General features: G+C 26.5%; 2 protein-coding genes across 3 annotated transcripts in view; one reads left to right on the forward strand and one right to left on the reverse strand.

Moving 5' to 3' along the window:
* Positions 1 to 4,811: 4,811 nt before the first annotated feature.
* On the forward strand, positions 4,812 to 13,643 carry LOC129618974 (uncharacterized). Its single transcript, XM_055534017.1, has 12 exons — positions 4,812 to 5,028; positions 6,402 to 6,551; positions 6,597 to 6,878; positions 6,948 to 7,077; positions 7,177 to 7,426; positions 8,115 to 8,193; positions 8,398 to 8,557; positions 8,901 to 9,063; positions 10,963 to 11,208; positions 11,547 to 11,598; positions 11,707 to 11,927; positions 12,466 to 13,643. The coding sequence occupies exons 1-12, from the start codon at positions 4,812 to 4,814 to the stop codon at positions 12,637 to 12,639; spliced, it is 2,124 nt and encodes a 707-aa protein (XP_055389992.1). The 3' UTR covers positions 12,640 to 13,643.
* Positions 13,644 to 13,867: 224 nt separating this feature from the next.
* Positions 13,868 to 26,835, reverse strand: part of LOC129619022 (transforming growth factor beta-1-induced transcript 1 protein) — a 38,897-nt gene continuing 25,929 nt past the window's right edge. For both annotated transcript variants that reach the window (XM_055534080.1, XM_055534081.1), the window contains 2 exons: positions 14,573 to 14,806; positions 13,868 to 14,073 (listed from right to left, as the gene is read on the reverse strand). In XM_055534080.1, the coding sequence (XP_055390055.1) occupies positions 13,996 to 14,073; positions 14,573 to 14,806 (312 nt within the window). In that variant the 3' untranslated portion in view covers positions 13,868 to 13,995. The remainder of the gene's footprint in view (positions 14,074 to 14,572; positions 14,807 to 26,835) is intronic.

Genomic DNA, 26,835 nt, shown 5'->3' on the forward strand with positions numbered 1-26,835 from the left:
ATTGTAGAAACTTGAAAAAACAAATTCTGGCTAATGAATTAATACAATTTAATTTAAAATAGTGGTATACTTATATTTTAAATACTTCGGATACAATGCATATTTTTCGTTACTTCATAATAAGATTGAAAAATTTAATAATAATTAAATAAAAATCTGATGTGGTCAGCACGTAACCGACCGCCATGTGTATTGTCTAGTTAAGTGAAAGTGTTACAGAATATTATAAAAATGTTTGTTAAATACTTCTTTCCAATTTTTAGAACATTAGTGAGCTCATAGTTAACATACCTAGAAAAATGTAAATTTGGCTCTTAGTATTTCCCTGAAATGCTCGCCAGTTAGTTTCGGTAACAACCAGAACTCAAATATCACATTTCGACAAATTTCATCAATTCGTTCCGTAGATATGGTGAAAAATGTAAAATCGGGCCGCAAATAAGTTTTCGAGCCCTGATCTTTCCAAAAAATTTATTAGTTCATTATTTTAATACGAAGAATTTCAATATTAAATTTCAATGAAATCGGTTGATTATTTCTCTTTATAAACGCAAGAATGTATATTTAATAAATGTATGCCCGTAGTAAACGTCTAGTTGGTGACACCTGATTTCTTCCAAAAGTTAGGAGGTTTTGCGGACGGTTGAGCTGAGCTTGTATATGAAATTTGAAGTAAATCGGTTGAATATTTTCTTCAAAATGGTCAAAGATGTAAAACAGGCCCGCTAAAAAGTGTAGTTCCCGAGGCCTGATATATCCCAAAAGTTGATCAATCCGTGCCATGGTCGAAATAAACTTACATATAAAATTTCATCAAAATCGGTTCAGCCGAACTTGAGATACACGCGTGCACACACAGACCGACAGACCGATAGGTTGCTAAAAATAGTTTACTTACACTTCCTTACTATGGAGAAGTGCATTCCCACCGAAAACTCGATTTGCAAAATTTGTTGCCATCACATCACTTACCTATTGTATACACAATACGGTCGGTAAAAAAACAAAACTTATTATAATAAAAGTATTTATGAATCTGATGAAAATATACATTATTGTAAAATAATGTCATAAACATATTTTGTGCCAATTTGTTGGCACAGCACTAAATAATACTATTCAAGTATTCTTCTGACATTATTGTTGATCTTTTGACAGAAATTCTCTGTGAGAACAATAAGCTACGTGCATCGTTCATCGTGCTTAACGAAATAATTGTGTTATAATTATGAGAAAACTTTTCTGTAGAATCAATGTCAGTATGAGTCATATCTATAAAATACGAAATATATCGAATCTATAAATTAGAAAATATATAAAATTCTTTCTAAAATTAAATACAACAATGTTTTTTTTCAGAAAGCAGTTACTACGTTATTAGTATAGGGTAAAATAAAATATTGTGCCACTAAAAGTATCAAAAATAAAAAAGAAATTTAAAACTCAGTTCGTATTTTTAAAGGTCAACATTCCTGCATTATACATGTAGACTTTAATTGCATATTGATTTATAGACAATATTGATCCGTGTTTACATCTAAAGTATTAATAACTGTAAATGTAGCAAGATATAGATATATATGAAAAATACAAGATTAACAGTTTAGCGGTTATACCCCATAAATATGTTTGTAACAAATTGCATTTTCAATTCTAATTCAGAATACTATTTTGCATACTTTGATATTTTCGATTTACTATTACAAAATTTAAAATTGCCTAATTATAGGAGAAACTTTCATAATTCTAATTTTGCATATACGTTCAAATGTTATTTAAATAGTTATCTTTTTTATACGTCAAATTATTTGTTTATTTTGTTCTTGATAAAATAACAAAATATAGCGCAACGGATGCAATTATCGACGCTCTTAAGCGATATTTCTCATAAAACTTTGCAAAAATTATAAAAATTTTAACATCGGTAAAATATAAATAAGATATTACTCTTTCATAATCATATACTAAAATTTATCAAATAGCTGTTAAATAAAAATATTAAAAATTAAGTTTATTTGCGTAAATACCAAAATGTACAATTATTGACATACTAGTCCTATGGCATAGCTCAATAGGACAATTATTGAAACCCAAATGCAGCAGTTGCCATATTTGCAGTAATACTAGTATAGTTATTGATATAATTTTTTTTTTAAAAATAGAAAATATTGCAGGAAAATTATTTTTGTATTGGAATTTAAGTTTATCATTCAGATTATTAATAACGAACTAAAATATGCAAAGTAAAATTAAATATGTGAATAAAATTAAGAGAAATTCTTTTGTAAAAATAACCATATGTAGTGTGATCTAAAAAAACATTTGTAGTATTAAATCCGAGATTTGTCAAATCTATTCGTAAATTTTGTTTAAATACTATCAAGTAATTTTTCGTACTATGTGAACTCCTTAGTTTTTCAATAAAGACTTTATGCATCTTGTACAAATTCTTGGAAAACCTTTTAGGGCAAAACAAAAATGTTGGAAAAACCCTTTATGTATTTCTTTTAAAAATTTGCAAAATGTACAATTTGTAGTTGGCGTCAATAATTGCACTTTCATAGTTTATACTCGTATGTTTACATCCCATGTTAATGATAGGAATTCTGCGAAAATTTGATCAATTAATGACAACCCTATTTTATAACTTTTAAATATTTATTTTTCTTATATAAATAAAAAATTAAACATTCATTTATTTAGAAAGTACAACAATTATATTAAAAATATCGCTGGAATATTAAAAATTACTAAATTTACATATTGAAAATCTTAATGATTTTCACTATTATTTTGCTTAAAATAAATTCTGCACTTTACAATAAATAAATTCTGCACTTAAAATAAATTCTGCAATTTTTACATTTTGAAATCAATTTAAATTTATTATATAATATAATTAAAATAAAAAAATATCAAATAATTAGAATCCACAGTTAATTTTTCTGATTAATAATTATAAATACTCGAAAAGCGCTATAGCAATTTGGGGGGTGGCAATAATTGTGCCGAATCTTTAAAGTGTCAAAGTTGTACCCGGTACAGTATATACTTATGTATATACAAATTATGAGCATCAAATGAGGCATTACGCAAGCTATTGTGGTAATCGAAAAAATAAGAAATCGGTATTTGGTCTACTTAATAGTATAAAAGCTATTACAATTTATGGGTACGCATAGTTAAATGAAACATTAAAACAAGTAAAAACGTTTCAGTCTAACGATTAAATTATATCTTGCACCTTGAGAATTTGAGTATGAAGACTTGTTTTTGAAATATTTAGAATTAGATTTTGCGCTTGTATGGCAGTTACTCGAACCTGTCAAACCATTCCACAAAAACTTCACGGATATATAGTTTCACCTTATTATGTTATACTGTAGTCATCCGAACTTGTCAAGCCATTCCAAAAAAAATTTCAAGGATATGTGTGACCTATAATTGGGCACATAATTCCAAATTTCATAAACTATTTTTATTATTTTTCTAAATATTAAAAATTTACTTTTGGAATTGTGTTGCAGCTACCCGAAACTATCAAGACATTCCATAAAACTTTGAAAATATCTCAAACCCATAATTGGACACATGACTGCCAAGTTTCATGAATCTAGCTTTATTAATTGTTCGAATATATAAAATTAGCTTTTGGAGTTGTATGGCAGCTACCCGAAGCAGTGCAGAATGGCTGATTGAAATTTTTATAGCACATATAAAATGTTATTGGACACACATATACAAATATTGATATTTATATGTTTATCAGTTCTTCAAATATTAAAAATAAACTCTTTAAGTTGTATGGCAGCTACCCAAATCCGTTGGCAGAATTGGTCCAATAACAATAGTGTTTGGCAAAAAAGAAGCAACTTGTGAAAGTTTGGTCGTGTTTGCTTTATTCTTTTTTGAGTGATCGGAAGGACATGTCTAAATCAACGGAGAATTTTACACTGACCAAGAATATATGTATATATATGTATGTCCATAGACGATTTCTTCGACTTCTTCAAGTTATTACAAACTCTATATCAAAGTTAATATACCTTCACGAAGGTGAAGGGTATAATTAAATGAGTTTATACATAAACTCTATGCTAACATTTATTTGCTGCATACTTTTTACCGTATTTTTTTGTATAACGGCGACAATCCTAAAAAATTACGAGTATACTGTTTATATCTGTTTATATACATACGTTGCTAAGCGACAGGTCTGTTGGGCTGCAATATTTCACCAATTTTAACATTAAAGCATAACAAACAATATAAAAATAAATATATATACATATTTATATTTTATTATTCAAAAACTTCAACTTTGTTAAAATTGAATCAGTTGGTTGATTAATTTCAAACATAGTGTGCTTAATAGTGTGATGAAACATTGATAATTAAAATATTTCTGTGAAAATATACTTAATACATAACTTGCTGTGAAAATAAGATTCTTTTTTATTTTTTGAATTTAGATAATAAAAGTGTTATAGAATACCAGAAAAAACTGTCAAATATTATTTACTAATGTAAAAAAGTTGGATAGAAGATTTTTTTATTTTTAAAAATATTGAAATTCCAAATTGTGCCATATAATGGATAGTTTAATTCAAATGAATATTTCAGCTTCTAACAATGAATTCATTGATCCCGATCATATAACACCTGCATATTTAAATTATGATTTTAAGGTATAAATATTTTAAAATTTTTTACTGCGAGGCATAAATTAATGTTTTCTATAGCATGTTCCAATCGACAAACTGACAAGAATCATACAAAGTGTAAAAAGAAATCATAAAAAATTGCAACAAATGACTTTATGTCGGAAAATGTCAAATCCAATTCGACTTCCAGAGGTAACATTATCAACTATAAAATATTTGAATGCCAAAATACGAGTAGCCGAAAGTGATCATTTAAATGTAGGAACAATTCTTGTTCCAAATTCCAATGTAAGGAAAATGACAGACACGGAAATAGATAAAGTACTTGAAAATTGCACAAATTTGCAATTTGATCACAAATCAGGTATGAAGAGTTTTAATAATACAGTTTATATATGTACATAGGTACCTTTATTTGAGAACGTCAACAACTTTGTCATGGTGCACATCTTCAACGAAAGTAACTGCAAAAATACGCACGTAACATTTTTGCCTTCATTTCAAAATTAGACGCTATTCTTTGTTTCCGATTTTTCTTCTAAAGAAAATGTCTACACCATTGAATTATATTCAAAATGACAGAGCTATTAACTTTGATTAAGTTATTTGAAGAGTTGATCTCGTATCTTAAAAATAAAGCAAATCTTTGTTGTCATTTCCTTACATACGTAATCAAAATGGTTTTTATACCCTGCACTACGTGAAGGGTATATTAACTTTGGTATGGAGTTTGTAACTACTTGAAGGAGTCATCTGCGGTATGGACATATATATATATTCTTGCTCAGCGTAAAATTCTGCGTCGATTTAGACATGTCCGTCTGTCCGTCCGTCCGTCCGTCCGTCCGATCGCACGATAACTCAAATTCATGAAACTTGGTCAGATTCATGAAACTTGGCAGTTGTGTGTCCGATTATAGATTAGATATATTTGTGAAGTTTTGATGGAATTGTTTGACAGGTTCAGGTTCTTGCCATACAACTCCAAAAGCTAATTTTAAATATTTGGAAAAATTATAAAGTCAGATTCATGAAACTTGGCAGTCGGATGTCCAATTATAGGTCAGACATATCCGTGAACTTTCTATAGAATAATTTCACAGGTTCGAGCAATTGCTGCACAATAACGAAAGGTGCAGGGTATAATTCAATCGGTTTATACCGACTGAAACGTTTTTACTTGTTAAAGTTTAATTTATTGTCAATTATTACCATGATGTTTAATTTCGTCTACTTCTTCTAAAGGTATATTATCGAAGACAATATTATTTGTAATTGCTTTTCATTTTGGTACATTTAGCATCAGTTTATTTTTCTTCAATCGGTTGAGGTTACTTAAATCACTTTTATTTTCGTCAAACACTTGTCAAGAATCATCCGCAAATAACAAAAAAATTTTGAGAATTTTCGTTATGCATTTTTGCATTTATGCTTAAGTTTAAAATAACACAATACTTCATTGTTATGTTAAAAATGCAATCTGTGAAAAGTGATCTACAACATAAATTGAATTTGTTTTCAAGCACTTTTCTCTTCCCACCGAAATTTTATAATAGATGTGCGTTGTTGTTCAGGCTTTTTATTATTCTAAAGATTTACTTTCACATTCATTTTTTTTAATTTTTTCTGATGGATTTTTTGTATTTTTAAAAATATTAAAACGAAGTCTATTAAATATTCTTTTCTTCGTGATGAAATTAAATTATTTATAATTTTAATTTTTACTTAATCTTTTAGATGCAGATATTGGAAAAGAGCATTTGAATAAACAATCATCTGACTGTTTGAGAAATTTTGTTCAACAGTTTGACTTATCTAAATTCAATCAAAAAGAAATCTCACAAGTACCTGATAATCAAAAACGAACTTCTAGTAGAAGCGAAGAAAGTGGAAGTACATCTACACTGAATTTAAATAAAAAAAATGAAAAAGAATTTAAAAATTTTGAACATGAAAATGATATTGACGATAAAACTTTGGACGCATCCGAATTACGTTTAAAATTTCTAAATGATTTTACGCAGAGATATATTGTTAGGAAAACAAACGAAAATCAATCGAATACCAAATCCTTTTATCCAATAACACAACAGCCGGAGTATAAAGAATCAACAACAACAGTAAATGCTGACCAAAAAGATTTGCAACCAAAAGAAGATGCTGATGAGTTGCATATTAGTTTAGAAAGCTCTTCAGAATCAGTTGAACTTTTAAGTAAAATAGGCTTATCTTTCGAAAATGAAAATAAGAAAAAAGAAGTCTGCCAAATTAATTCTAAAATAGATTATGTTGCACAAGATCTTGCACAAGAAAATAGAAAATCAAAAACCCAAACAGAAAATCTTCAAGATTTTGAAATCGGAAATGTACGAATATTTTCATCTATCTCAGCTATTTCAGATACTTCAATTAAGTCTAACAATTATGATTCCAACGAAAGCACTGAAGAAAACTTTGAAAATTATTTTTCTAGTAAAATTAAAAATAAAGTAAATTACATGTCCAAACAAAGGGAAAAATGTAGTCCCACTAAAAATATACAGGAAAACAATAAAACTATTGTTGGAGAGTTCTTAGCGGATTCTGCTACAAAAACTGAAATTAAAAGTACTGAGCTTAAGACTTTTTACGAAGAAACTCTTACAGAAGAATATGGCAGAAAAGAAACAGAATGGAAACGTTGGCTGGAAATTGAAAAAGATGATGAAAATAAAACTGGAGAAAATACCTTATCCGATTTTGAGAGAGTCGTGAAAACGAAGGTACTTTTTCCAGTTATTTTAGTTTTAATCATCTTTCTATTCCATTCCAATTTTATTTGTCCAACGTAAGATTTTAGTAACTTAACATTTATTCAACAATTCTATTTTTATAACTTTCTACAGCACGTAACATGATACATAAGCAATGTAAAAATAGCAATTATAAAAAAGGAAAATTACGGTGTATTTTAAGAGACAAATTTAAGATTTCTTAAATTTGTAGTTTAAGTGTGCTCGAGTATTAGTTTCTTAGTTTAACCCATAGCTATAATTTTAAGGAATAAGAAAATGTTTGTTTTAGATCACTAATTGATTTGATTTTAATACATGAACTAAAATTATAAAGTAAAAATCAAATTTGTTTCAGATTCCGGAAGGAAAGACGAATGTGTTGCACAGAAATCATGACTTTAAAGTCTCAACAGATGATGATGTGGAAGTTTCGGAAAATAAATTTTTTTCCGAAACAAAAATAATTTTTGAACAAAAAGAAAATCGATCAAAATCACATCTAAATAAAAAAACTATGGTAACTTGACAAAATTAGACAAAAATTTAATCATCCAATTTTTTTTGTTAAAAAACTGTCAAACATTATTTGAAAAAAAGAAACAACTCAAACATAAAATTTTTATTTTATAAAATATTTTTTATAGTAATTACACATTTCTTGATATTATTATTTCAGGTTGATTCAATGCCTCCAGAATATTCTACAAAGAGTCTCAAAAAAACTTCCAAATATGCAATACATGGAACAGATGTCGGTAATAACATGATTTTAAATATTTACGATTAAAATTATTGGAAATTTAATTGGAAATGCTCACTGCCATATGCTCCGAGGAAAGTAATGAAAAAACAATTTGCAACATGAACAAAATATTGCAACAGGGGCTTTTCATTGTTTTCTTATTCGGTGTATACAATTTTTCTAATTTGATTAATGAAAATAATATTTATTTATACAGTTCAAACCCAGGACATCAAAATGGTAAAAAGTAACGATAAAAGAACATATCGTAAAACAGAAAAAAGAAAAAAAAATTTTCGAAAGTCAATGCTTCCGATATTTTTTTCGAAACTAACCCAATTTCAACAGGAAATAATTTGTACAATTGGAAAAATTAGGTAAGAATCTACTAAAATCTATACATATGTATGTATGTATACATAGCGACAAATGTGTATTAAAAAAATTAATTTTGGAAAAATTTTCGAAACTGAATGTTATTAAAATTTTTCTGCAAATTTTCGATAGAGTACAGGAAATTTGAAGCTGTTACAGGCTGTTAAACTATAAATTATAGTCCTGATAGCTTTAATTAGCGAAAGCATTGCAAAAGTCTTAGCAAAAACTTTCATTCAAAAAAAAATTCAAATTCTTCTATTATTTAAAAAATTCTATGCTTTCAGCTATTTATAATTTAAAAAAAAAAATTTATTAATTTATAAAAAAAATTTGAAAAATAAGAAAACAGTACGAAAATAGTATATTTTGTAACCAATTACGCAGAAACCGGTTAAAAATGATGATTGTACCAGATAGCGATGAAGGCAGGAAGAAGAGTGAAATAATTGCTAATGAATTTTCTACAAGATTTACAAGAAATTACTTATACCAAATAAACAGAACGGTAAGTGAACAACATAAAAGTTATAGCAAGCCTTGTATATAGTAATTAAATCGACAAGTGAATAAAATATCAATTACACGAAATTGCATGAGCACGTCATATTGATAGATAGATTAATCAAATTATATTAAAATACAATACTCTTGTTAAGATTTTGTTCTTGCAGTGAGGGCTATAATTATTCTGGTATGGAGTTTGTAACCGCTTAAAGGAGTCATCTACATTATGAAAATGTATATATACATATATTCTTTCGCAATGTAAAATTCTGTTTTGATTCAGACATGTCCGTACGTCTGTTAGATCACATGATAATTCAAAAACGAAAAAATCAGACCCTACTAAGCTCTCAAATTGTTTCTTTTCTTCCAAGGATGGCTGATATTTTTGTTGGAGAAATTTGGGAAACGGGTTCGGGTAGCTGTCATATAACACTGCTTTATAATTTGAAAAAAGCTAAGTTGCCTGAAATGTGAGACTTATGTACCTAATTATAGTTCAGATATATAATGGAAGTAGGTATTTACAAAATGACTTAAAAAAAAATGGGGTTCTTGCTAAACAATTCTAAAAGATAACTTTAAATATTTCAAAACTCGGTTTATCGTGACATAGGGAAAAATTAAGACGGTTGTTGAAATTGAAAGACTTTAGAGTTCCGGTATTATAACGTAACACAATCATCAACACAATTTAACTTATTACTAACACAAAATGGTGACATTTTTGGTTATATACTTTTACTTAAATTCTCTATATCAATGATAATTGTATAAAAATGTTTGACCAAGCTCTAGGAATATGGAACATTGTTCTTTTGCTGATAATAAGAGTAATCCCCTCTATTATGAACACCGGTATCGGCCGATATATTATCGGCAGTTCTAATCGGTTTTAAGTTTCTTCTGTATTATGAACCGATACCGATAAAAATATTTCAACCGATTAAAGAAGCTTTTTCATACAAATTTTTGTTTTTGTAAATTGGAGAAAAAGTTTTTTTTTTTCTAATGACATTTGTTTTCTTTCAAAAGTTATTTTCAAAAAATTTTTAAAACTATTTTGAATTTGGTTTTGATGTGCTAAAAAGTTGTTGTAAGCAAATTATTTTCTGTTAAATTTGTAAAATAAAAATATACATATATCGGGAAAATGTCGCGTGCATTATATTTTGAAAGTGAAGAAACGGTAGTAAGTGAAGAAACGCAAGCTATTCAAAGACGACATATAAGAGATTCAACTAATCCATTGGATTTAGACAACAAAATGTATGTTTAGGTACCTATTTTATTTTATTATTTATATAATATGTACACATTTTTTAGGTTTATCCAGAATTTCAGATTATCATTCCTTGCCAGGTTTAAGTCCTCTTCCATTTTTTCTACTAACCGCGCAATTTGTTTTTTGTTGCTTACGATTTTACTCCTAAATAAAATATATGAATAACATTTTGAAAGAAAATAATTTAGAAAAAATGCTTACATTTTAAAAAAGCAATTAATTACACCAGTTTCCTTGATAAAATGAAGATTTTACAAAAAAAAAAATCTGTCGTCTAAAAATTTGTACCCGCTTTTAAATCGGTGAAAATCCGACAATTTATCGTTTTCATAATACCAGCTAATACGTTTCCTATACAGGAAAAAAAGCTTTCCCGACTCCGATAAAATTTACCGATAAACAATGTTGGTAATACAAACACAAAATTTTGCCGATAAATTATCGTTTATCGGCCGATACCGATATACATAATAGAGGGGAATATTTACAAAATCACAAAGTACGTACATATTTTGTTCTGATCAATGAATTTATTGAATTTTTATCTAATTTTAAATCAATAATCTTTCTTCTCCCATGTGTAACTGAAAAAATTATTATTTTTAACTTTCACAGATAGACGAAATTATTTTTGTAACAAATGAAAAGGGTTACTCAAGAGATAATTTGGATTATTTAATTAAAGTTTGCGGTTTATTCGGATTACTGCAACAAGCATTGTGCACATATAGTAAGCAAGTTAAATATTTCATATATGATGAACAACCGAAGAAATTGGGTTCATTAATCGACTGCATTATAGAAGCTACCAATATTTGTGTTGAAAATAAAATTTTTAGAGAAAATGACGAAATAATTAAGGTATTTTGTGTGTCATCTAAAAATTAAAATTCCAAATTAAATTTAAACATCACTAATCTTGACCTTAATCAATTAAAGCAATTAGTTTTTTGACATTTTATTGAAAAACATTTGAAAAATTTCTTAAAAAATTAAAAATTTTTAATTTTTATAATTTGTTTTAAAGAAAATATTATTAGAATGTAAAGAAACAAAAAATTTTGTAAGAACTTTGAAAGATGCAAGTATAATTCAGCAAAATAAAAAATCAAAAACACATAAATTTGCAACTTCTGTAAGAACATATTATTAAATTATCTTGAAAAAAATATTTTAATATTGTTATATGCGTATTGTAGGAAATTCGAAAGGACATTACATTAAAGGACAATAGATTTTCAATGTATAACAGTAAATTAAATAAAAACATTAACGTATCAAATAAAATGTATAAAAAACCTGTAGTAACAGATAGGTTCAATAATAAAAAAAAATACTCAAATGGCGTAAAATTAATAGATATATCAAACGAATTATATGGACAAGATCAGATTTTACAAAATAAATTAAATAAAAGTGAAGACTTAGGACAACCAACTTCAAAGCAAATCGGAATGGGTAAAACGGAAGAAATGTCAATAGAAAAGCAGGAAACACCGGAAAAGAAAATTGCATTGAAAAAATCAACAGAATTAGCAAACTCAGAACCTAAGGAAAATTTAAGCACTAAATCTGAGAGGGTAAGAATGTATATTCTACTGTAGTTCATTAAACAATCTATTCTACTATAGTTCATTAAACTGTCGTAAAATAAATGCTTCTATGGTCTAAACAGTTTTCATATATGGTGCACAAATTAAAAAGATTAGTATTCGCTCATAATTTGTTTTAGACTTAAGCATTTGGTTTTAACAAACTCTACGTTAAAAATGTTAAAGGTGTAAAAAGAGTCGTTTAAGAACCTAAATGTTTGCGTTGATAAGAAGTTATCATTTTATGAATCGCTACAATTACATTAAAAGGAAATCCGATTCTATGTTGGGTTTTAATAAACGCAGAAAACAAAGAAGTTTAATTATTCTTAAATTTTGAAATCTCTTCAGATCTTATTAAACCTACAAACTGCAATCTAGTACTGAATTAGAACTGCATTATCAAAAATATCTTATTTTTAATAATTTTAAAAATGTAAAATTCACAAATTCACACAATAATTTTTCTCATTTATTATTTTATTTCATTTTTTATATTAAATTTCACATAATAATTCAATTACAGGATGATTCAATTGGAACATCTAAGCAAAAAGATACGGCACAAAATTCAAAAGACCAAATTCTAAAACAATTGTTTGAAAATTTTCACGTTATTATTGAAAAAGAAGTTAAACAAGTTTTGAATCCGATCGTTCGCCAATTGAACCTCTTTGCTAAAGACCCAGTAAGCTTTTAAATTAAATTTTATATATTTTTTTTATTATTAAATAAATGCACTCGCACATACTTTACATAACGTATGTACATATGTATGTATTTATAACAATAACAAATATACATTCGAATAAATGTTTATTTTTCAATTTCAACAATAAACTTAATTTTTTTATAAATTCTGTGGCAAAAAGGAATAATCGCTAAAGTTAATTTTTGCTCAGTTTCACAAGAATAAACATAAAAATTTTCATAATTTTTTGTCTTGTTTTTTATAATTTCTACAAGTTATTTATAAGATTAAAATTCAAAAGCGGTTTGTTAGGTGACAGAATTTACTTCTACTTATGATTGTAGATTGGTTTTTTAATTTTTGTCTATTTTGTACAACTAAAACGACTTTAGCCTTCATTCAAAAATTTTTTTGTGTTTATTTAAAAGCTAATTAAAAGCCATTTTGTCTCTTCTTCCAAATTGTTTCGGAAAAGTTCAAGATACTAAAGTTTATTTAAGTTTTTGTTACAAAATTTTATTTTTATATAAGTAAGGCTTAAAGTATTAGGACGATATGTTTTTAAATTTTGCAATTGGCAATAAAAGCTAAAGTAAGTTTTGCTTATTATTCCTTGAATATAAAGCAGGAACGATTTTGAATACAATGTAATTTTGAAAGAAACGCTTAAAAACAGTTTAGCTATTTTAGCCAATTACGTTGAAATTATTTTAATGATAAAATTATATATTAACGGTTATTTCATATGCTATTATTTCATTTAACACTTTAGCCATTAGGAAAAATTTTAATAACTTTGCTAAACTAAATGATAGAGACACCAAAATTTTTTGGAACATAGATTTGAATATCGAGAAACATAGTTGTCTAATTTTTCGCTAAAGTCGACTTTAGCGATTATTTATTTTTGTCACAGAATTATTAATAGAATATATTGTATACAATATATAAATATACATACACGTTCATATAACATTTTTCGTGTTTGCTTTACAACTATTTAGTGTATAATTATTAAAAAGTCGCTTTTTCTAAATTAGGCAAAAAAAAATAAAAAAAAAAATAATTTAATCTCCTGGAATGTGTGCATCAAAATATCTTTTTTACATCTTTGGACTCCTTTAAACATTCTTTTTAACTTTAATATATTATTTTCTTTTATTATTTCATATATATTTTTTAATTATAATATGTATAATTATGATAATAATAATAATAATAATAGTAGTTGAAGTAGTAGTATTTTAAGTAAAATTTATTTTTTTAGTTACATATTAAATTTAAAAAGCTAAAAATCAAAATAAATTTCTCAATGTTGATCGTTAAGCCATTAAAGACTTCATCCCTTTTATATCACCCTTTTGTTTAATTAGCGCAAATAGTACAAAGTGGTTTATTATCCTCTACTGCAAACGTATTTGAAGTAATTGCTTTATCGCATTTCTAAAAAAGAGAAAAAAAACCAAAAATTAATAAAATATTTAAATTTTTAAAGCAAAGAATCAAAGTTAGGAAATTAGAAAATTTTATCTTGTTAATTTAAGATTGCTTTAAGAATATTATTTAATTGTAAAAGTAAAAAAATAATTAATCAAAACAAATAATTTTCGCCGACTCTTTTCATATTTTCCAAATTCAATGTTCGGAAAAGTTTTAGAATTATTGTTTTTGAGTCTTCTAATAGTTCACAAGAAAATTCATCCTTCAGAAATTTAACAAAAGCATGAATAAAATATTGCTTTGAAGACAGTTAATTTCAACTAATTAGCTCAGCATTAACATTAATTCAATTTCGAAGTCGGAGAATCTGACAGAATTATATACAAAAAACAAATTTTTTCACAAATTATAAAATTCAACTTATAAACCGAATCCAATCATTTTATTTTTTTTATTAATTTTATTTTTTTTTTTTTTATTAATAAAACATTACAAAACTTACTTTGCACTTGAAACAATCTTTATGCCATTTAGCATCCAATGCAATAACAGCTTTATCTGTTATAGGTTTGGTACAGCCAAAACATTTTTCAGCAAACATTTGTTCAAAATCATCTTTACAATATGCTTTACCATCACGTTCGTAGAACGTTGAACCAGATAAAGGTTTTTCACAAATGCCATTACAGACAAAATGATCTTCATGCCAAGTATGTCCAAGTGCCTTAATTATTTTCTGTAAAAAATAAAGAATATTTTAATATTAGACAATATAAAATTATTTTTTGATTATCATGCTCGGGAACAATGCAAAACTTTTCATATGAATAATTTGCTATGACTAACAATTACCTATAATCTATGAAATATGCGTTGCCGAAACGAGGCGATTTATTCTGGCATATACATAGAAATAAATTTTCTTAGAAATAATAAGAGGAATAATTTTGAAATAAATAATTAAAATCAATTGAACATTTAAAAATCAACAAGTGTTGTGTACTAGCCAATATTATTTTGTGCTTTTACCAACTATTGTAGATGAGGTATAATAAAGTTCCAAGTTTGCGATGAATCATTTAAAAATAAAAAAAAAAAACATTTGTTAAAGTCGTAAACAAAACTATAAAAAAATATTTATTAGTAATGTTTATAATTAAAAAATATTTATTGTAATTATTTATAAAACTTTTGACCGTTCCCTATGTAATTAAGTGTTTTTCACATGTAAAATTCAATCACTAATTACAATGATAAGAATATGTATGAGATTCTTTAACAATTTTCCCTCATAAGAGCATTTCTTTAATTTAAAAGAATGAAGGTCAATTGTTAGAACGTCCGTCATAAAAGCGTTCCCCCGTTTTTACTTTTATTCTTAAATGAAACAGTTTTAAAATTACATAAACCGAGGGAAAATAGAGTTGACCGTGTCACCTCTGTGATACCCGTACGAATTTGTTATCCTGTGTACGAGTAAATATGTCATAGCTGACTTTGGGACAGACTATGACATTAAGCTTCCATATTACAATATTATTTTGTGCAAAATTTCAGTACTGTATTTTCAATATTTCTTAAGATATGGTCAAACTACTTTTGAAGTTGTATGGCAGCTACCACAAGGAGTCAAGATATTTCAACAATTTTTATCACACATAACAGCTCCAATAATGCACTTTTTTCACCAAATTTCTATATTATAACTCCAATAATTTCTGAGATAATATCAAATAACTTTTGGAAATGTAAGGCAGTTATCACAACTGCTCACGAGATCTCAACAACTTTTAATGAATATAGCTGCCATTTTATTTTAAATTTCAGTACTATAGGTTGAACAGCTTTTAAGATATAGCCAAATAACTTTTATATGTCAGCTACCAGTAGGAGCTAAGCTATATGTCAGCTACCAGTAGGAGCTAAGCAATTTCAACGACTTTTGCCAAACACATTGGCCTTACTAATATATTTGCTTGTGCGAAGTTTCAATAACACAGATTTTATAGTTTCTGAGATATAGTCAAATAAATTTGGAAGTTGCATAGCAGGTACCCGAATCAGTACCTCGATTATAACCAATTAAATATGGTTCTGGATTAACTCTGTGGAAATTATCCAAAACCCGATAAGTATTTTTTTGCAATTTTACAGTATCGCAATTTTAAAGTTTTAAGAAAAAACCCTTTTTCGTTCATGTTTATTTTTCAAACAAAATAGTGAGCTAGTAAGCTGGGGTTTTTTATTGGAGTAATATAGTATTAGAGTAATATATTAAAATAGTGTTCAGGTTGCTTCAACCTTTTGGGAATATAAAATTGGTGGGGTGAAAAACTCAATCGGGTTTTGGCAAATTATAAGTAACGTGGGCCATTTTAATAGTATACTCTGCCAAAAAACGATTTTCAAAGAAATAATAGTCTTTATAACGTTATGTTTGTGTTATTATACTTCATATTTTTAAAAATGACCACAAAAAGAAAAAAAAATTTTATTAAAAGAACTATTTCTTTCTTATAATTTTCGTCATTGTAAAAGATATTGTTCAAGAAAAATTTTTTATTAAAAAACATAAATTTATTCTTTCCATAATATTTTTTAAAACATAAAATAACAAACAAAAATTTATATGAAGTTCAAAAATTTTAAAATAATGATTTATCATAAAATATTTCCATTATCTTAATCAAATTGGGTAATAACCAGCTACCATATCAGTATCATAGGAAATGCGAAAATAGGCTTTATAAAAGTTAATATGAAATTACTTAATTTTTACAAAGAAAAGAAATTTCGTTTCCATAACTTTTTTTAAATATAAAAAAACAAACAAAAAAGGTATTTATACATATTTCAAAAATAAAATAGTATTATTATTAATTAAAATAATAGTAAGCTATCAATTATTAGCCTTTTTTATAATATATTTGTGTACTATGCATGCAAATCAACATCCTCTTAAGACAAGTAGTTGCAACTTGCATCATTATTGGCTTTAAAATTTTTACAAAATTCGTGACAAGAAATTAAATGTCAATTAAATGTAAAATTAACAATAAATCTGCCTTTTTTTTGAATTTATGAGATTATTGTCCTTGAGAAATCTATTATTTTAAGGTTCGTTTCGTCTTTCAAGTGGTATTTAAAATAAACATTACCCAAGTTTTTGGTGATTCTTATCCACCTAATTTTAAGCCAATTCACAGGATTATCGTTTCCTTTTTTCTTTTTATAAGAATTGTTTTACAAAAATGTGAAAATATCTTGAAATCGTTTTGTGTCATTTGAGACACATTCAATGGAATTTTACCTGTGACGGTACGAACAAAATTGCACCAATCATATAACATTACACAATAACATTATACTCACGTCACAGGTTTTTTGCTCCTTTCAATGCGAGCGAGATCTGAATCGCATTCTAAATGTGTATGGCCAGGTACAAGGAATTTTTGTTCGATGTATTCAACATTCGTTTTTTGTATTACCGTCATTTACATGGCCGTCATGTTTAAATTTCTATTCTGGCCACCACATGTATCAGAGTACATTATACTTGATTGTTTCGGGTAATGAGATAACTTTTTTAAACAAGCACGAAGCATGTTCATGGGATCCCCGTCCAGCCACAGTTTCGTTCCACATATAACATTCTGTTTGCTGGTTAAAACAATCTCTTACCGTTACGGTATGGGACATATCGGGTTTTGGCATACTTGTATAAGACTGTTAAATGGTTTTACGGTTTATTCCAAAGAACGATATGATAAATATCGGGTTTTGGCAACGGTATGATGTTGATAAATGGTTTTATTAAACTTTACCGGGTTATGGTTTTATGCACCAACGAACGCTTTACCTCTTGCATTGAATTATGAGACTTCGTCGCAGCAAAGATCTCATATTTACCATTCCATTTTCATTAATATCTCGATTTTGCCAAAAATCGACTTATCGGGTTTTGGAAAATTTCCACAGAACTATAATAAATCATTTGTGAAAATTTGATGAACTTAGCTCAATTAGTTTTTGAGTTATCGTTGGGACGGACGAGCGGACGGGCGGACAGACCGGCAGACAAAGCTAAATCGACTGAGATGCTAATAACTTGAGTCTATAACTCAGACCATTATCTCTTATCGTTACAAACGGTAAAGCAAATTTAGACATACGTTCGTACGGGTATAAAAAGAAAATCATCTACTCTTCTGCTTGTTAATTCATGAACCGCTGTTTATTTGTTATCCACCAGAGTGATATTGCATTTCTTGTAGTAATGTAGACATTTAATAAATTATGATTAAATTTCTTACACGCAACGGCTTTGAATCTTTTTGACACGTTTCTGTTTACACACCTTTTTAAAATAAAATAAAGAAATTTTGTATAAAAGTAGATCTGGGTTGAGAAATCACTTCTCTAGAAAAATTTCTCATTAAGTTCAGTTTCCCTAAAATTGTGAAAATGCAAAATTTTCACAAATTACTGAGTCCGAAGCAAAAGCAGTTTGTCAATTCTGTATATGCAGGAAGATTAGGAAGTATTTCTTCTATTACAAAAAAAAATTTCCATTTGCCCCTTTTACGTAAAAATTGACGTTATGTGTTAATTAAATAGATTCAAGCTTTTTTGAAAATTGATATTACGCTAAGATTTCACCTAACAAATTCTGGGGTTCACAAAATTTTGCTTAGCCTAATTAACATACGTAATTTAATAATTTGAATCCATATTTATAGCATTATGTCAAAACATCGTTTTTATTAATTACACCTTAAGCTATAATTCAAGTCCTAGAGTTACATTGTCAAAAAAAATGTGTCATATTACAAACCAGATTCATTTTTCGATTGATGTTGCAGATTCCTTAGAATATATACATATGGCCAATATACATATATCCATTTACTTTTACAAAAACGACTTAATTCCAATTTCGTAATTAAAATATTTTTAGAATTGTTATTTATTTTATACTTTTTTTGAATTAAGCACAATTCAATTTAATCTGTAATATTCAATTTTCAACTGAAAAATAATGTGGCACATTATGCAGAAAACTGTTTGCTTATCTTTTTCACCAATACTTTTTTCAATCACAATTGCTATTCACCAAAAATAACAAATACATGCATATGCGTACATTGCACGACATACGTGTACTTCTCAACAAAAATTTGTACTTTTAAATTACTCTACACTCTATAATATACATAAGTGTTGGTTTCCATGAGTTTAAAATTTTTTATGTGACCAAGTTAATTGACTTTTAATTTTAGATGACATCATTTTTCTAAAAAAAAATTAGTTTTTATTTTTTTTTTTTTCAAAATTTACAAAACAAAAAAAAATTGTATTGTTCGCCGTCAAAGATTTCTTATCACCTGAGTTCACCTGATTTGTAATTTTTGAAATATTTATGAGCTTTTCAAAAAGAGAAAAAATGAAAAACAATAATAAAAATTACTTTCGGTAATAAATAAGTAATTCAATTATTTTATAAGGTAATGGTGATAATTTGTGAATATTTTATTGCAATTTTTATTTTTTATTTCAAAATTTTTGAATTTCTTAATTGAATTCTGCGTTTCAAATCACTAAGAATCTCAAGTATTGTAGAAAATTGTAATAAAAATCTACATAAATTTGGTGTTAATAAAAAATCTTTCCAATAATGAAGAAATACAATTTTTTTGGCCAGCTTACATTAAATAAGCAAAAAAAAATAATTTTATTATTATTGACTGAATTTTAAATTTAAATGATTCGGTTGACTTTATTTTGATTTTAAACGATTTCTGGTTTTTGCTAAAAAGTGAGAGTAAATAAATTTTAAAATTCGTAATGTGAGCTGTTCTTATTTATTATTTACACATTCTATAAAGTTTGATTAATTACCTATGGATTAAATTGAGCTCTTCAAATCTAATATAATTTATTCCGTTTTCCCTGTCAATATTAGTCGTTTTTATTTGTTTGCAACCAAATTTATATTTAAGGTTAATTAAAAAATTTCAAGAAAATGCATGAATCGTTATATAAACTCCGTCATATGGACACAAAATAATTTTCCGGTTCGTGAAACCTGATGTTCACAAAAAATATAAAATTTTTTTCGGTCCGTTTTCTCAACTTACAATATACCTTTTCACGCAAATTCGATCCAGTCTCTTGTACTTCATTTTTCGAAAAATTCCAGTATAACTCTTTCTATCAATAAACAAAAGTGAAGCATATTTTAAGATGATCTTCCTTATTGTGCTAGATATTGTCAAAAGCGTAAAAGTTGTTCCTAGTAAAAATTCACTCCTAAGCCTGCTACAAAAGTTCATCAAAATGTTACTTCTTTATACATGTCGAATACATGTAGATGTGCAAACAAACAGAGAGGTATACAGACAGGACTTAATCATGACTTCTGAGCGTATAAAATAAGTATATAATGTCTTAGACCACTATGTTTCTCATTGTTATAAACGAGGGAATAATTCATGTTACTGTACGTATTCGTATTTATCAAATTTTTTTCAGCTCATAAATTTATAACGTTACCTTATGTTTTAACTTGTAATCTTACATTAGATATTTCATTTTTGTGAATGAGGGTTTCATTTTATGCGTAATTTCCATTGTCTTACGAAATTTTGATACAATCTATCAAAAGTCTAGCATTTAATTCTTGACGTCACAATATTTAAATTAATTTAATTGATTATAATTAACTTAGACCATGTTATTTAGCGTGTGCTCTGTTTTCAAATATTCTCATTTCTTTGTAGCTTATAAAAATTATTAGTAGTTTTAACCGTAGATCAAGAATACACTATTTATTCGAGCAAGAAAACCTATCCAACGTTTTTATTACACATTATTACTTGTCTTAAACAAGCGTATATGTATATATAAGTATATGTAGTAATACTGCTATAGTAAAACAAAACAAATCTGGTTAAAAAACTTTACATGTGCTTCTGTTTACAAAGTTCATAATCTGCTATGAACTAACTTATAAAAGAAGGAAAAACGATCAATAACTGAGAAAAAAAAAACTTTTAAACCTTAATTTGTTTCTTAACTTTTAAGTTTTGAAGAAAAAAAAAAGTTCTTTTTTCTCTTTACGTTAAATTTTTAAATTAAAATAAAAGCCACTAATAAGAAAAATAATAATGGAAACTGTACGCCTAAACAAAATGTTAATTTGTGAAATGACTTGATGTGCTTAATACCGTGAATTGAAATGACATGTCCAGTGCACTATAGGTAACTGTGATCTTCTCTTATTTATGTCACCATATTAAAATATTGTATGCAAATGTCTTAAAAACTCCAAACTTCTAAAATAATAATCCCATGCTATGGCTTTGACTATTACGGTTTCTAGCAAACATGTAATTATTTTAAAATTAAATTTACGTACAATTACAAAAAGAAAACGGTAAAAATTTTCAACAATTTTTGATGAAACCTTATAATTTTGGAAAAAAAAAACAAAACTTTTATTAATAATTTTCACTAAAGGACAATTACGATACTATTGTGAATTAAGCAATTTTCTAAACTAAACGAAAACAGGTTACTGCACTAAGTTTTGAGACTATTCCTGATTTTATTAAACGATATCCACCACATTTCATTATTTGAGATTTTTCTTCAGTTTGCAACAAAGAAAAGAGCAATTGTTTAAAGCTCACTATGAACTTAATTGAACTAAAATTAAAAAATTTTAGCACCTGTGAAATGCTTTGTTGACCTAAATAATAAATTGAAACTAAATGTATTATAAACCCAAGCCTTGCTTTTATTATGCTACACCAAAAACTGTGTTAATTTCTGATGTACATATTAATTTTGTGTAGGTTCGTAATACATTTTTGCTTTCCTATACATTTAATTAACGAAGTTAAAAAAAAATCTAACCTAATTCTGAAACAACAACATTAAAAATAAAAAGAAAATAACAACTTTTTAGTAAAAAAGCTGGAAGTGAGAAAATCAAAAATGCTTATAAATCAGAAAAATCTAGTCTCTTGTGTAATATGTACATACATATATTCACTCAAATAAGAAAAAAATTTTGTATTTAAATTTACTTTGAAAAATGACCTGTTAATAACCAGATGAAATCACTTTAAAAAATGAACAAATAATACGAGTATATCAAAGTAACTGCTATTTTTATGTCATTTGACATATTTATAAAGTGTACGAGAAATTTGAATAGGAGCTGGAAAAGAGAGAAGGCGGGTTCATAAGAATTTTATGACAGATTTGTTTAACATTTAGAGAATTTATAGTTGATCTTCTAATAGCAATTTTCATTTATTACGTGTCCATATATATTTTATATAAAAAGAATTATTAAATAATAATGATTTAATCTCAAAATTAAAATTTATTTTTATTTTTTTATTTTATAATAAATTTTGTTTAAGTAATAATAAAATTAAATATAGACAGTTTTTAGTATATTAAAAATCTAAATTTGGGACTTCTAATAAATTTTGAAAATTACGGTAATAGGTGACAATTTTAATTTTGTTTATAATTTAAAATATATACATATGTATATACATGCAAAATATTATATAATGCCTCATAAATCATGAGCGTTAAGAACTGTATTATTCATATGTATATTAAGAATAGTTACTACATACTTAAATTGAACAATTTATTTTACAGCTATCAGCTAGGGATTATAATATATTGATTGCTATATAGACTGCGGCATCAAAAACGGATCAATTATTATTCCCAACTGTCACATCTAATTGTCACGCACCTAAAGCGATCATTCAATTTGAACTCATGCTCCATATATTTTCATTTTCAGCTATAGAGGGTATTCAATTGTCCCCAAAGACTTTTAAAAAGAGATTTATTAGTTTAGTGGAGATACCCAAATTTTAATGTTACAAAATTCCGAGAAAAGTCAAACTTGCTTATTAACTTAATTGACTTCTTTGGCCAAAGAATTTTTTTCCTGTCAAAAATCAACAAATTAAACTTTTGATCTTGAAACTGCTTTGCAATATTTTAGCTATATTTATTGTGTATATGTATAAAAAATCCAATGTATAAATTAGTCGCTCTTCAAGCAAAAAAATTAATTAAGCTCGTTTTTAGTTTGTTGTTCGAATTTATTAAACTAATTAACGTACTTTATAAGCTATAATTTCGCTTTTTTCATTTTTTAATTTTAATTTAAACAAGCAAAAAATTTTTAAAAATTTAATAAAAGCAGCTAAAAAGATTCAGTAATTTTAATAAAATTACTGAAACAATACTAAAACAGAAGAAAAAATTGAAAAAATTACCAAGTTAATTAACTTTAATTTTTGATATTTATTAAAAAATTTTACATTTTATTATATGAATTCTAAATTGTTAGATAACAAAAAAATCTCAAAAAATAATAATTTTTTCATTAATGTCCCATTTTTTCTATATTTAAAAGTCATCATGAACAAACTAGAGATGGGAATAGTTTTCCGAATAAATGAAAGCTAATATTGAGTTTTCGTTTATGCACGCTGCCCTGAAAGTTCTGCATTAGAACTTAAATTTCTAAGTCGGAACGTTAAACAGTATGCAGAAACTTTTTAAAAAGTTAAGTTTTTTTTGTTTACGCAGTCTACAAAAAAAAAACTTAACTTCTAAATAATCAGTCGTTCGAAAAACACAGAAATGACATTGTTTATAAAATTGTATCCCAATACTTTTCGCTTTCCAATTTACTGGAAAATAAGGAAATTTTAACAAAATTTGACGAATTGCCATTATAAAATTTTTTTGATTTTTAAATTTAAAAAAAAAAACTTCATGAGGCAGCAACAATGCCTTTCTTTATGGCAGATTGAATTTTCGAAAATATTTTAAACGATCTATATTTTCAGTGTATGTAGCGTGTATTTTTAAACGTACCTCAAGCTAAAATTATTCTAGACCTCAGTAAACGAAAACCCACCTAACTTTAAAAAAATTTAAAAACTCAGTCTACAAAATTATTTTTGCAGTTGAGATTTTTTCCCTTTGTTTCATAATTTCCGAAAACAGATCAAACTATGAAGAGTTCCAAAGTGACGACATAAATTGATAACAAAACAAGTTAACAGAACGGTTTTCTGAAATGTTAAAATTCATATATAAAATACACATTTAAATGGATCTAAATTCATATTTTAACATCATCTGTTTCCATGTGTTACAAAGTAAGCAAATTTTTAAGTTCGCACTTTTTGGTGCCTTGTGAGTAAAAACTTCCAAGAAAAAAATTTTATTTGTAAAAAACCTAACATATCTAACCTTCGATAAATGAAATCATCCGTCAGTTCCCACTTCCAATCCAAAAATTTTCAAATACATGAAAACACACACGAGCTTAAGGATACCAGTCTCTAGTTTCAATTATCATATTGTGTCCAATCCAATCGACACATGTTAATAATTTTTCTTTTTTTTACTTTTTAATAATATTTGACCGCTATCATATGATGTTTACAAATTATAATACTAAGACGATATGTCTGTGATGCGTGACCGTACTCGTATATTTCAAAAGTTAAATTAAAAAATAAGTCATTATTGCTGTCATCATATTTTAATAATTAGAAAACAAAAATTAAAAATCTAAATTTTTTCATTTCTGCTTTGCGTTGATGGAAGAACCGTCAATGTTTTAGAATTTCATTTCCAAAGAAATAACAAACGCCCGTACCGTATATAATATCTGTATACAATCTATTCATATTTCATACTATTGTTTACACAGACATGCTTGGTGAACTTATGTATCTACAAATTATCTTTTTAAAATAATGGAAAATCGAAAAAAAAACGAAAAATTTTCAAAATGATTCGAAAAATCTATTTTTAAATTTGTTACATAATATCTAGTTTAAGAGTATCTTGGAAATTGTTTTTTTTTTTTGTTTCTTATTATTTTGATTCTTAATTGTCACGCAGCGGAGGTTTTAGTTCCTGAATAGAAAAGCTTAAAATTTTTCTTCCAAAAGAAATTGATTTAATTCTTCAACTTATAAAGGTGACCAGCTTTAAAAAAATTTTTTTGAAAAAATAGTGCTTTAAAAAACAAAAAAAAAAATAAATCCATTCTATAGTAACATGGGTTACAGACTAAACTCGTAAAATATCTTTTTAGCTTGCAACCAACATGATGAGTTTGTTAAAACGGATACTTTTTTACACGCATAATTCAATTCACATGATAACAATTTCAAATGTTTAAAACCTAACTTTCAGTAACCCAAAACTGACAGAATAGGTTAAATAAATTTTTTACTATAATATTTAAAAGATTTTAATGTTTAGTTTAAGTATTCAAATAGAGCAGTTACTAGTAGTTTAAGTTAACATAATACTAATGTCTTTAATTTTCTGATCTAAGTACCATTACGTATTTGTAGTTTAGAAACAGATCATCACTTCTTGGCCTTAATTAACTAGCTAATTAATTTTAATTTTTCCCTATTAAACTTATTTTATGACAGAAAAATTTATTGAAAATCATATCACGAGGGAATGTTATTAAAAAGTTTATGGCAAAAGAAAAAAATCTATTGTGAATTTGCAATTAGTTGTGAATTTATTTTGATAGGTTTAGACTTTTAGAGTTTGAGAGTTTTAACGAGTTTTTTATCATTATGTTGCTCTATGATATTATTTTGCTAAATGTATATTATGTAATAAATTATTCTAATTGTCTAAATTTGAAAATATAAAGTTCGTTTTAAGTTATTCAAAGAAAGTGAGTTAATAAAAGTTGAAAAATTACTCAATACACAAGCAAGATAAAATGACAATTTTTTCCTTTATTTCTAAGTAAATTTTTCTGCATTTAAGCATATACTCACTAAATTTTATTCTATTATGTAGTGCCCTATTATTTTTACATATTCCGCAAAATTGCTATAAATTTCTTCAATGAAAAAATCTTCCTGGCTTCGTAATTTTTCCACTCAATTGTAAAAACAAATCAAAATAAAAGAAAAAATGAAAACTTAAAAAAATAAAATTTCTAATTTATTATAAAGTATCAATAAGATTAAAGTGTGATGGAAGCAATCATTTTAAGTGATCTGCGCAATTAATTTTTTGCTACTGTTATGTTTGTATGATTGTATGTCTTTGCTGTGCTGTACGTACGTATATAAATTTGTACGTATACGTATATAAATTTTTTGATTTTATTCTTCTATTCAAAAATAATTTGCTATTCTCTAAAAACTTTAAAAAGTTTGTTTTTTAGCCGACCGGATTGCAAACAATAAGGTAGGTCACGTGGTAGCACCATATTTCGCATGTCGTGTTTTCAATTCGGTAGAAACGCACTTCTCTTAATAGTTTTTCGAATTCACTTACTCACGTAATGATACTTAGAATATTTTACTTCTCTCTAGTAGAAAAGCGCTACAAAACTATTTTCAACAGGTCTAGTATTTTGGCCGAACCGATTTTGATGAAAATATACAACATCTGGTTTATTTTGTCATTGGCACGGATTGATCCAATTTTGTGATATATCAAGCTTCGAGAACTGGACTTTTGCCATACAATTTGAATATTTTTAAGAAAATATTCAACAGATAGAGTTTTTCATCAACTTGAAATCTTATATGTAAACAGAATCAGAAGCAACTTAACTTTTCAAAAAAGTCAGGTGTCAGCAACTGGATTTTTACTACTGGTCACATTTACATTTTTGTGTATATAAAGAGAAATAATCGACCAATTTTTGAATCTTGA

Source organism: Condylostylus longicornis, unplaced genomic scaffold (genome assembly GCF_029603195.1).
Source record: "Condylostylus longicornis isolate FDR11 unplaced genomic scaffold, ASM2960319v2 ptg000010l, whole genome shotgun sequence".
In the NCBI taxonomy this organism is placed as follows: domain Eukaryota; kingdom Metazoa; phylum Arthropoda; class Insecta; order Diptera; family Dolichopodidae; genus Condylostylus; species Condylostylus longicornis.

Coding starts and splice junctions, on each gene's coding strand:
- LOC129618974 (XM_055534017.1), top strand. CDS start 4,812: ATGACTTTATGTCGGAAAATGTCAAATCCAATTCGACTTCCAGAGGTA. Junction 5,029..6,401: donor GCAATTTGATCACAAATCAG/GTATGAAGAGTT, acceptor TTAATCTTTTAG/ATGCAGATATTGGAAAAGAG. Junction 6,552..6,596: donor TTCTAGTAGAAGCGAAGAAA/GTGGAAGTACAT, acceptor AAAATGAAAAAG/AATTTAAAAATTTTGAACAT.